At 52.4% G+C, this 12036-nt stretch overlaps 1 protein-coding gene across 1 annotated transcript in view; it reads left to right on the forward strand.

Annotated features, from left to right (window-relative positions):
- PPARGC1B (PPARG coactivator 1 beta) overlaps positions 1–12036 on the forward strand; it is a 93967-nt gene that overhangs the window by 72259 nt on the left and 9672 nt on the right. The window contains exons 5-11 of the mRNA XM_026658057.1: positions 3214–4396; positions 5407–5443; positions 6155–6219; positions 7287–8040; positions 9528–9603; positions 10448–10569; positions 10968–11119. Coding sequence (XP_026513842.1) covers positions 3214–4396; positions 5407–5443; positions 6155–6219; positions 7287–8040; positions 9528–9603; positions 10448–10569; positions 10968–11119 — 2389 coding nt within the window. The remainder of the gene's footprint in view (positions 1–3213; positions 4397–5406; positions 5444–6154; positions 6220–7286; positions 8041–9527; positions 9604–10447; positions 10570–10967; positions 11120–12036) is intronic.

Raw genomic sequence — 12036 nt, forward strand, 5'->3', positions numbered from 1 at the left:
AAGAGTGTCACGGTCTGAAGGGAAAGTGCTGTGCATGGGGAAATAATCTGTCTCAATGTGGACTGTCTAACCCCGAAGGGATTCTGGAGAGACCCTAACTACCCTATCTGTGCATTTGGAGCAGCTTGTTCGCAGTGGGGCTGAGGGTGAAAGCCTCTCACAGTTTCACTGAAGTCAGTTCTTTGGAGTTCTGATTTACAAAATCCCCCCTTCCCAATAAATTATAGTAGAACTTGCTCTTGGTTGAGTTGACTTATCCTGGGGAGAGCTGCATACAAAATTGCAGAGCCCAAACCAATCATTTAAGCTAATCCCCTGAAATCCAGCACAAGCCACCATCAAAGATTTTCCATTCGGATAATGGAAATTGTGCAGTGCATTAGATAGGTGGACTTAGATTGCCTAGGAAAGGCAGAAAAAATCTGCCAAGGCATTGTTCCATATCAGCTGCAATGGGGGAAGGACTGTTCTAAAAAGAAAGCACTGGTGTTGTCGCAGACACCAGCTAGAGAGAGATCAGCTGTGTCTGACGGAATCCATGTAACTGCCTCCATGTAACCTGCCTATCTAGCTAATAGGTTTCCATAGTACCTGCACTATTTTCTGCCACATAACTGAAGGGTGAGAACTGACTCTGCTCAGAGGCCCAAACAGAGCAACCACAGCATGTGAATGTGTTACCTGGGCTCAGAGAGACGAGGTGGGTGAGGTAATATCTTTTATCAGACCAACTTCTGTTGGTGAGCGAGACAAGCTTTCAAGCTACACAGAGCTCTTCCTCGCTGTAGCTTGAAAGCTCGTCTCTCTCACCAAGAGAAGTTGGTCCAATAAAAGATATTACCTCACCCACCTTGTCTCTCAAATATCCTGGGGCTGACAGCTACTCCACCACTGCAGACATAGTTGGGCTCAGTCACTCTCTTGTTCTACGGTTGGACTGAGTCGGTGACGAGAGATGCTAGTCACCCCTCTGGAGTCAAGTGGATGCTTTAGGGGTTCAGCTGCCATCCTAGCCCTGCTGCAGGGTGAGGGAGATCCAGAGAACCTGAATGGTGCAGGAAGTAGGCTCTGTATCCCAGCACCTTTCTCTTCTAGGTAGCTGGTGCAAATTCAGCCCAGGTCAGTTGTAACCAAAAGCCAGTTCCATCTGCCGGCTGTTGGGCAGCTTGAATGAAACAAATTTTGGAGCTGGCTGCTCAGTGCATTGAGATCACAGAGACCACCACGTCAGTGATGGGCAGCTCGACAAAAAAGTCAAGCATGGAGGGGCTGTGAAGATGGAGCCCCCTCATCCAGAGAGGCGCTCCAGAAGGCTGAGTTTGCCCCGCGTCTGACTAGATATGACATTCCGGGGTGCAGTCCAGACCAGAGAGGGGCTGTGCTAAACTGCAGATTTGCCTGGTCTCCTGGCTGTCTCAAGACTTCATATGTAAATTGAGATAAACACACATTCCTTTGTTTAAGATAGGCCTGCTTGACAAGTTTTGCCTAATCAGGGCTACCTGAGTTTGAATGTGCCACTGTCAGCATTCAGGGGGAACTCATAACTTTGCATATAATTGCTACACACATTTCACCATGGTACTATTGACCAGCAAGTTACTAGTTTTCAAATGATACCTTACAAGGCATATTTTGTACAAAGGCGATTACAGTAGTGTACAGAGTGTGAATACAGGGGTGCCTTCCATCACACTAAGCCACCCCAGTTCTCTGGCTAACGAACAGCCTGTGGTTTACAAGATGGGCAGGCTAGAGCGGGTGACCATGATGAATTGCGACCAAGGGACTATGGGCGTGTCTGCACTGCAGCTGGGAGGTGTGATTCCCAGCATGGGCAGACAGACTTGTACTAGCTCAGCTTGAGAGAGCATGGTAAAAAATGGTGACGTGGGCAGTGGCTCAGGCTGGCTGCCTGAGCTCAGAATCAGGGGGTTGGGTGGGCTTGGATTCAAGCAACCAATCCAAACTGCCGCTGGTGCCGCAACGTCCACACTGCTATTTTTAGTGCACTAGTTCGAGTGGACATACTCTCTTAGGCCAAGTCCGTTTCCTCATCCGTTCGCAGCCAGTTCTCATAATCCTCTCAGAGGCTGTTCATCATCTCTGTCTGTTTCAAAGAAGGAAAGCAACCTTCATCCACTCTCCCCAAAGAGGAGAGGCTAGGAGAAGGTCCTTGCTGCGCTGCCTTGCCCGACCCATGGTCTCAGCTCAGGGATCAGACCCAGCAACAGTAAGGGCCCAGGCAGCAGATGAAGGAACCATTGCTATTAAACATTCACGTGTCTCCACTGAGATGTAATGAGCTGTGATTCGGCCCACTCAACTGGCTGTGATGAAGTAGACATACCTAGGGCAGAGATCTCCATAACCACCTTGAGGACAGATCCCAGTAGACTACCAAGGCCGGATGCGCCTTCCTTCACTGCTAACAAACCAACCCTGAAACACTGCATTGTTTGCCGATTCTTTGCAGGGATGACTGAGCCTGCTTTAGTAACTCTGCGCTTACCATGTTCTGAAGGGCCTGGAGAGCTGTTCTCACTAAAAATACTCAGCCCTTGTTTCAAAGTGGCCTTGTGAACCCAGGCAGAGTGGAGCCTGCCTAATGGCAGTGCATGACTGGCTGTGAGTGGGGCAGAGGGGATGGGAAGCCACTGCAAATGACTGCATTTAGAGCAAGGATAATACAGGGAGCGCCAAGTATCCTCGGCCCTTCCATTATCACAGGGCCAGCGCAGGTTAATTATTTATAATTGTTCAAAATGTCCTAATAAATGTTGTATACTGTCTAAATCTGGGAACATGGGAACTTGCTCCAGTCTCTGCAGCGGAGACTTTGCTGAGAGCCGAGGCTGGCAGCTCTGTGCCGTTAGGGAGGTCCTGCTGTCACTCCGTGCTAGACAGGTTCTAAAGACGTTCAGTGAAGCAACTGCTCTGTCCATGTAACCAGGCAGCGCAAACAGTGGCTCATCACACCGAGGGCTCAGAAACAGGCTCTGCTCCCCAGAGAGGGCCCACGGTCTATTTCCCCCATAGCATTGTTCAGTGAAATAACTGGACGTGGCACACGTGTCCCTAGTGGGTTTGTTGCTCCCACAGAGTGTATTTCTGCAGGTGGGGAGTCTTGTGGTGCCGTAGTTAAACAGCCTCATTTTAGGGCTTGGGGGCTGAGTCTGTTCTCACTGGGGCATCTCTCTTCTGTCTCTGAAGGCGGAGGGTCCCCGGGACAGAAAGTTGAGTTCTCTCCAGGCTCAGAGTCGGAGCTGCACAGAGCTGCACAAGCACCTCACCTCCACCACACGCTGCCCACAGACCAAAGCCACCTGGCCGCCGGACGAGCACCAAGGCCACAGCAGCCGCTCCCCTCTGAGTCACTCTGCGCACAGTGGAGACGACAGCGACTCGAGCGAAGACTCGCTGAGCTCCAGTGAGGTCCCGGTGACGCCTCGCTCCTCCAAGGACGGCACCAGCGATCAATTGGCCAGCGAGAAGGCCATGCACACAGTGGTGAAACTCATCCGTTACATGCATACCTACTGCCTTCCTCCGAGGAAGCTGCCTCTCAGAGACCCTGCAGATGTGAAGCACCAGCACTGTAACAGCCCTTACAAGAGAGCAAAGCCAGACTGCCCTTTGCAGATACCTCCCCTTTGCAGCCAGGAGAGCCGGACAGCCTGCACCTTGCAAACAACAGCCAGCTGCAAGAAGCCTAGAGCCACATGGCCTGAGTTCTCCATCCTGAAGGAGCTACTGGCCCGGGACCTGCTGTGTGATGTGAGCAAGCCGTACAGATTGGCCAAACCCGTGTACGCTTCCTTGGTCAGGCCTCATGGCTCCAAGTCTCCTGGAGCATCTGCTCAGGAGGCTGAGGGCTCTCCTGGGAAATATCAGTCCAGAGCCAAAATGCCTCTGGAGAAAGCAGAGCTAAGGCAAAGCCCCAAGGCCGAGTCCGAAGCCAGGAGAGAGACCAGCAGCCCAGAGGATGCCACTGGGAATCATGTGGCTCTCCCAGCCCAGCAAACCTCAGGGAAAGTGGGACGCAAGCAGGAGAGCACTATTTATGCTGTCCGGCGCTCCAAGAGACTCAATCCTGAGCTTGGCCACTGGCTGTCATTTCTTGATGAGCCTCCCCCAGAGCCATCTGTCCCCAGAGAGGCAGCAGAGAGCCGGGCGAAGGATGCTCTTGCCTCCCGGGAGCCCGCATTGTGCCCAGCCCTGGAGAACTTCGATGCAGAAGAGCCAGCGGCAGAGGTGGAGGTGGGTGGCACAGACGAGGGGGACAGCAGATGTCAAAACCACCCAGAGACCCAGACCCCCCCGCTGGGGAGCCCGGTTGAGGGGGAAGGATGTGAGGTGGATGAGAGCCAGCACTGCACCCCGTTGCATGAAACAGGTAAGGAGGAGAGAGTGTGCAGGGGCCTAGAAGTGAATTAACCCCAGCATTGACCTGGCATTGCCAAAACTAATGCTCAAAGGAACCCCGGCTGACTCCCTTCTTCCCAGGCCGCCAGTGCATGAGGGGCTTAGCAGAGACTGAGCTGGTCTGCGGTGTTCTAAGCACTAGCCCTGCATGTCAGATCCAGTGCGCTCGTTGGGCAGTGAGTCACTGTAGCAGTGCTGCTGCCTGGCTGACGTAGGAAACATTTGTGCATGTGCCCGTGAATGGCCGAGCACTGCAGACCCCATAGCCAGTGGGGCAAACACCAAACTTCTCCAGTGCTGTTTGGGTTTTTTCTGTGCAACTTGTGGGGTGCATAGTCCAGTGGGCAGAGCGAGGGCTGGGAGACCAGCTCTGCCATTGGGTCACTGTGACCTTGGGCAAGCTGCTTCTCCTCTCTGTGCCTCGGTTTCTCCATCTTTAAAATGGGGTAAGGACACAGCTCCTCCTTTGTGAAGTACGTTGAGCTCTATGGCTGGAAAGCACAAAATAAGTGTCAAGTAGTATGTGTTCATCCAAAGACACTGTCTACTGAGTGAATCACTGCAAAACCACCCGCAAAGGATCTCCCCATTTTCTCATCCTATAGAATACTACCCCTCCAGCTGAGGAGCGGGCCGGAGCTCCCCCTGGAGCCCCTTGGAATACTATTAATTATTAGCAGCACCTTAGCATGTGCATGTTGAAAGCGCTTTACAAACATTATGTGATTAACCCTCACAACGTAGGCAGGTATTATCCAGTTTGGTAGATGGGGAAACCAAATCACAGAGAGGCAAAGTCACTTGCCTAGGCCACACAGCAAGCCATGACCAAGCTAGGTCCAGAACTCGGAGCTCCTGGTGCCCAAGCCCACACCTAATCTGCTAGCCCACGCTGCCTCCTCTTTCTGGGTGTGATGCAATCAATCAGTCTGAAGGGAATGCAGCATGTTCAGTAATTCTGCTTCTCTCCGTGTCTTTCAGAAACACCCACGTGTCTCACGCTGTCCTTGGCACAAACGTAAGTGTAAAACAAAATACTTACCAGCAATTTAAACCCAACCCGGCGGCAGTCTGGGCCAGCATGACTGCCAGGTGGCCTGTAGTTTTGCCTGGGTGGACACGCATTTTAAACTGCAATGTTAAAATAGCCAGCCAGGCAAAACTTCAGGACTGTTACCAACCAGGCAAAGAGAACGTGCAGCAGGGAGGGGACATTTGACTAGCTGCGGCATGTGTTTGAAGCATAGTGTCTTGAACTGGGATCCTAAATGCAAGTGATAGCATAGCTCCAGGCCCTCAAATTCAGGGCAGGTTATGCCTATGGATTTCTCTGCTGAAAGCCTTAGAAGTGCCATATGCTGGAGAGAAGATAGTGGGGGCACTTCTTTGGCTCCTTTCCCTGGAAATAAGGAATTGGAGCTCTGGCCGTGAGGGATCCATTTCTGCTGGAGTGGCTCTCTAGCTGCCTGTTCCTCTGCCTCACCTGGGAGGGAAAACGGAAATGCTTCAGAAACTTGGATTTTGACCCCCTCCCCCCACTCCATCATGTACTAGCCCTGATGCCACAGAGAGTCGGAGAGGGACACAGTACGCATCCTGTATGGGTGACATCTCCTCTTCCTGTTCCCCCTTTGGTTGTGGTCTCTGTGCTGCTCTTTCAGCAGTACTCTCAGTCTCTGATGGTCATATAAACACCTCCCTGCTTCTCTAATGTTCTTCTCCTCTCCAGTGATCCTACATTTGGGAAGAGGAACTTTGAGCAGGTGCTGACTGTAGAGCTGTGTGGGACTGCAGGTAAGCCACTCATGTAAAGAGGCAGTGCTCCCTTCCTTTGTTGTTGGGATTCTCTCTGTGTACGTTGGAATGTGAGGGGAAACAATACCAAAAATGCAGTGTGAAATAGTCTGGTGCTAACCGCTTTTAGATGTGGTGGGGGTTGTGGTAATCTGAGGAATTATTATAACTGTGTAAATATAATGGCTTTTAGTAATAAAAACCTACATTTCTATAGTGCCTTTCATCTGAAAGGATCCCTCAGCACTTTACAACTACTCATTTAAGCAATTCAGATACCACTGAAATGCAACCACCTCTGGGGTGGAACATAGCAGCTGTTCAACGGTGCACAGCAACACCGCACAACAGATCCATCCAGGAAGTGAGGAGGAATCCTGTATTGAACTGAAACTATGGAAAATATAAGGAGCCAAATTGTACATTCTCCACTTGAATTTGGGCAGAACCCCAAGGATAAAGTTAACTGTTAATGGGAGCATTTCCACTGACTTTAGGGGGGGTTGGATTAGGCCCCAAATCCTTGCTTTTCCAAAAATTGCTAAAGGATTGACAAGGACTATGTGAACTGGGCTCACAACTGGTCTGCTGTTGAGGGCATTTGCCAGGGAGGTCTCCTTTCCAAGCACTGCCCAGGTCCAAATCTGCTTGGCTATCTAGATGTAATGATACGCAACAACTACAGGCTAAATGTATGCTGTAACAAGCGTAGGGGCTAATTTTCAGAGGTGCAGAGTGCCTGCTGACCTCAGCTGCCACATGGGTGCCCAGCTCCTTTGACAATCCAGTCAAAGACCTTTCTCACCAATGTGTTTTGAGGAGGAGGCAGGAAGGGGATCCTGTGGGCCCCTCTAGCTGCAAACCACTGTGGTGTTGCAATGACCCCCTTCTGAAGACAGGAGGCCAGCAGTAACTAGCAGGGAGCCCCTCTCCACAGAGTAGAGGATTGATGGCTCTCCATAGCGTCACCCAGACCTAGCTCCTCCTGCCATGACCAGTTGTGGTAATAGTGAGAAAGCTCTGCTCAAAGAGTTTCACTCTTGTGGTTTGTTATGTGGGGGGTCAAGGTCTCACACCGCCTACCACTCCGCCGTACAAGCCTGCTGAGGAGGACCTGTATAAGCCGGACATTCCCCATGGGTCAGCGAAGAAGGAAGCCACCATCATCTCCTCCATCCCAGGGCCAAGAACCTCAGCAGTGGCAGTCGACGTGGCAGCCTCCAGGAAACTCATGAAGAAGCACCCAGAGCGAACAGAGCTTTACGCACACCTGAGCCGAGCTGCCGTGCGCCCTTCCTCCTCGGAGCAGCAGGGGCTGCTGAAGCGGCCATTTTCTCGCTCTTTCGGGGACCACGACTACTGCCAGGTGCTGAAACCCGAGGCCACGCTCCAGAGGAAAGTGCTGAAATCCTGGGAGCCCCAGAGCCACGCGGAGGGTGAGCACAAGCGAAGAGTGCCGGATGCACACTATCAGGGGTCAGGGAAGGGTGAGGCCCTGTGGAAGGAGTGCAGCAAACAGCTCAGAGACCAGGAGATCAGAGCCAGCTTAACCAAGCACTTCGGCTTCCTGGACAGCGCCCTTGAAGACGAGGACACGGCCTTCTGCAAGACCCCCGAGTATGACACTGTCTTCGAAGATAGCTGCAGTGAGAGCAGCTCCCCCGTGGAGGAGGAGGAGGAGGAAGAGGAAGAACATTGCGAGCGTCCATTGCGCAGGAACCCACTTGCCAGGTCCAGTTTGCACCACTGTTCCCGGAGCAGATCCAGTTCTGGGTCTTCATGCTGCAGGTCCAGGTCTCCAGCAAACAGACGGACTTTCAGGTATAGTTGGGCGGCTGGCAGGAGGGGAAGGGTGGGACTGATGAGTCCCAGCCTGCAAGCACATCTCAAGCAAAAGAATTTCTTGGGGGTTTATACTGGGGGTATAAGAGAGGCAGGTGAACAGAGCCCTGGCCTGGGCTCTGCCACCAAATCCTTGTGTGACCTTGAGCAAGTCATTTCTCCATCTCTCCGTGCCTCATTTTCCCCATCTGTCAAATGAGGATAAATTTGCTTTCCTCGGTGAAGCACTGTGAGATGCCAAGACAAAAAGCCGGTGCTAGAGACGGTGCCAAGTGATGTTCTTGTGTCAATGTGATGAACACACGGACCCCAAAGCGAAGCCGAGGTTGTCCCCCCCATTCCCAGGGATACATCCAAGCATTCAACCCCAAAGATCCACTCAGGTGTTAAGCATCAGGTGTCAGACCTGACACACTGAACAGTGCAGAGTTAACACTGAACACCTCCACAGAGTATAGGCGCCGACTCTGTGGGTGCTCTGGGGCTGGAGCACCCAGGGAAAAAAAATAGTGGGTGCTCAGCCCCCACCAGCAGCCCCGCGGATCAGCTTCTCCCCCTCCCCCACAGTGCCACCCGCCTGCCAGTAGGCCCTGGCGATCAGCTCCTCCCTCTCCCTCCCAGAGCCTCCCGCCTGCCACGATCAGCTGTGCAGCGGCGTGCAGGAGGCGCTGGTGGGGAGGGGAAAGAGTGGGAGTGGGGTGCATTCAGTGGAGGGGGCGGAACGGGGATGGAGTGGGCACGGGAAGAAGCAGAGCAGGGGTAGGAAGACGCAGGGCAGAGGCGGGGTCTTGGGGAAAGGGGTGGAGCGGTGGTCGAACACCCGCCGGCAAATCACAAAGCTGGCGCCTCAGCCACAGAACATGGGTGTGCAGATCACCTAGTCTGCACATGGCATGCACTTCATATCGATCTGAGGCCCTTCCAACCGTCCAGCCCAACTGGGGAGAGTTTTGATGAAATCGCCTCCGTGTGCTGAGTCCAACGTTATTTATTTTAGTTCATTAAAAGTAAGTCATAATACACCGGTGGCTGCTTGACACTGGTCAGTCAGGCAATGCTTGACTTGTCTGAGGGTGGGTTTCTCTGGTGGCACAAGGAGGAAGATCACAGCCAGAATTGGGGAGGAGCCAGGAGCTCCTTGGGAAGGGGAGAGCTACAAGGAGGCAGGAGGAGATAGGGAGCCACATCAAGTATCTGTAAAGAATGATTTCCCTGGCGGCTTAAGTCCCGGAACCAGGCCTAAAGAGGCTTGGTTTGGTTTGGGAAGCCAGGCTGTTCTCTGAAGGATCCACACCCAGCATCAGTGGAGCCTGCTCACCAGGAGTCTCCTGAGTTAGAGATTTTTTAAAAGCTTGTGCCAGACACGTCAACTTGATTGTGCCTCCACTTCCTTTTGACTGCCAAAGCTCCCCCTGCAGGATCCCTGCTCCTCACTGATTTCCTCTCTCTTGCTTGCTTACACACAGATGTGAATACAGCGAGCAGTGTCAAGGGGGAAACGCGAGCCAGGACCAGATTGAGAAGAGACGTGACAAAGCCATTGTAAGTGACCTGCAGGCTTGGGGGGGCGGGGCGGGTGGGAGTGCTGAACTCGGCAGAAGCAGCGGGACTTCCAGTGGGAGCAGATGGCTTCATCCTGCTGAAGCCCATTTAAATCTTGGGACAAAGCAATTCACGGCCCCTCAATTCATCTCCCACTCCAGAAAGGAGACGGTGGAGTGTATTGGCCCTGGCTCTGGCATTCCTGGGGGTGGGGTCAATTTTGAACAAGGGCATGGGGAAAAGATAAAGAGCAAGCAACTGACACTGGCAATATACAGAATCCCTGGCACTGGAGGAATTCAGAGCACCTTACGTCCACAGCTTCAGTGCACTCGGAGTTAGCAATTAGGGCTGGGAACTTGGGGAATACTTGGAATTGCTAAGAGATTATTGAGCTGAGCCTCACTGCATATAAAAAGCAACAGATATACATAGAAAGCCTGTGTGTTTGTAGTGGTAGTAATTTATTGCTCTTCTGTATTGCCTTGTACACCCCCATACACCCTCACACATCTCTGGCATTTTTCCTCAGCACAAGCTGAGTTCCACAGACAGGAATTCTCAGTAATATTCTTACAGTTACACTTCCACAAGGAGAACGCTGCAAAGGCTGAAAGGATGCAGTAGAAGGATAAAGGGAAGAAAATGTGCATGAAAAGAAATCAGATGTTTGAGGCTCCTCAGAGAGCTGTTGACGCAGAGGGGCCAGATCTTTGCATTGCATGTGCTCAGAGACTTGGGGGCATTGTCCAGCAATGGGATTCCCCAATGGGTAATGCCAGGGGAGCAGCAGGGAGGCCTGGTAAGGGGGCGGGCCTGAGCTGCATTGGTTGTGCTTGTGCAGGGTGAAGGCCGGGTGGTGTACATCAGAAACCTCTCCAGCAGCATGAGCTCCAGTGAACTGAAGAAACGCTTCGAAGTGTTTGGGGAGATCGTCGAGTGTCGGGTTCTGACCAGGAATAACAGGTGTGTCGGCGCGAGCTCAGGCCCACACCAGGCAAAGCAGTGGGAATGCTCTTAGGGCTTTTCGGACATAGGCCGCACGGCTGGCTGACTCATCCTCATATTTTAATAGGATGAATGGGGATTAAAACAGCACAGTCCCTTGGGTGTACTTCGCATCCCAGGGCTCACAAGGTTAAGCAGAGTTGTCTGTAAATTCCCCCTTGGGCCACGGTGGTGTGGGAGGCCTGTAGAATTGTTAAGATACCACAGGTGCAAGTGAGATGCACTGTATGATTCCTGCATGTGCCCTCCGTAAACCAAGCTACACGGGATGTGGCTTTCAGCCTCTTAGGAGATAAGGCTCATCACATCCCTGCCCCTGGTCAGTCACCTCTTGACTCCTCTCTTTGGCTGCTCAGGGGGGATAAATATGGCTTCATCACCTACCGGTGTTCGGAACACGCCGCCTTATCGCTGAAGAATGGCGCCTCGCTGAGGAAGAGGAACGAGCCCTGGTTCCAGCTGAGCTACGGTGGCCTCGGCAACTTGTGGACCAGATACACTGACTTGGGTGAGAAAGCAGGCGGGCCCCACTGCTGAGCCAGGCTCCCATTTCCTTAGGGCAGAGGGAGTTTTTATGCCCCTTTGTGAATGCTGAGGCCCAAACCTCTCAAACAGGGCGCTGCAGCTCTCCAGCTCAGTGTCCCCCGGTGAAGTCACCTGGGAGGCGCCTGCCTTGCCCATTAAACCCTTGTGGGTCTGGATTCGTTGCCCCAGTCAAACTTCTCCTTGACCGGGAGTTTCCTTTAGTAATGTGCCACAGGGGGTCATTTAATTGCCACAGCTTGGAGGTGCAGCAGCGCTGGGAAATCTCTGAACGGCAGGGAGAACAAGGGGAAGTGCAGCAGCAGGGCTGCAAGGCATGCCTTTCCCAAGGTAGCCGGGGGGAAGCATTTAATCTTCAGAGTGGAGGAAAAAACAAGGTTCCCCATAGCCCACACTTCAGCTGCTCCTGCTGAGTGCCGCAGAGCTGCAGGCCAGTCCGTGGCAGCCAGCAGGGAAAAGTGGCAGGAATAGATAGACACATACGCCGGTGGAAAGGGCTTTCCCAGGGAGCTGCTTTGTGAAGAGTGGCCAAATTATTATGGCATAACTATAATAACACATTGCACTTTCTAACGCATTTCATCCCGGGACCTTAAACCACTTTACAGACATTAATTAAAGCCTCACAACTCCCATGTGACGTGAATAGTTATTAGCCCATTTTCACATACTGGGAAACTGAGGCACAGAGAGGCAAAATGACCTGCCCGAGGACACAGAGTTAGTCCGTAGTAGAGTCAGGATCAGAAACAGGAACTACTGAACCTTAGACCCAGGAACTAACCACCAGATCACACATCTTTCAAAAGCAACAGAGGGTCCTGTGGCACCTTTAAGACTAACAGAAGTATTGGGAGCATAAGCTTTCGTGGGTAAGAACCT

The sequence above is a fragment of the Terrapene carolina genome, unplaced genomic scaffold, assembly GCF_002925995.2.
Source record: "Terrapene carolina triunguis isolate 2854851 unplaced genomic scaffold, T_m_triunguis-2.0 Scaffold395, whole genome shotgun sequence".
In the NCBI taxonomy this organism is placed as follows: domain Eukaryota; kingdom Metazoa; phylum Chordata; order Testudines; family Emydidae; genus Terrapene; species Terrapene triunguis.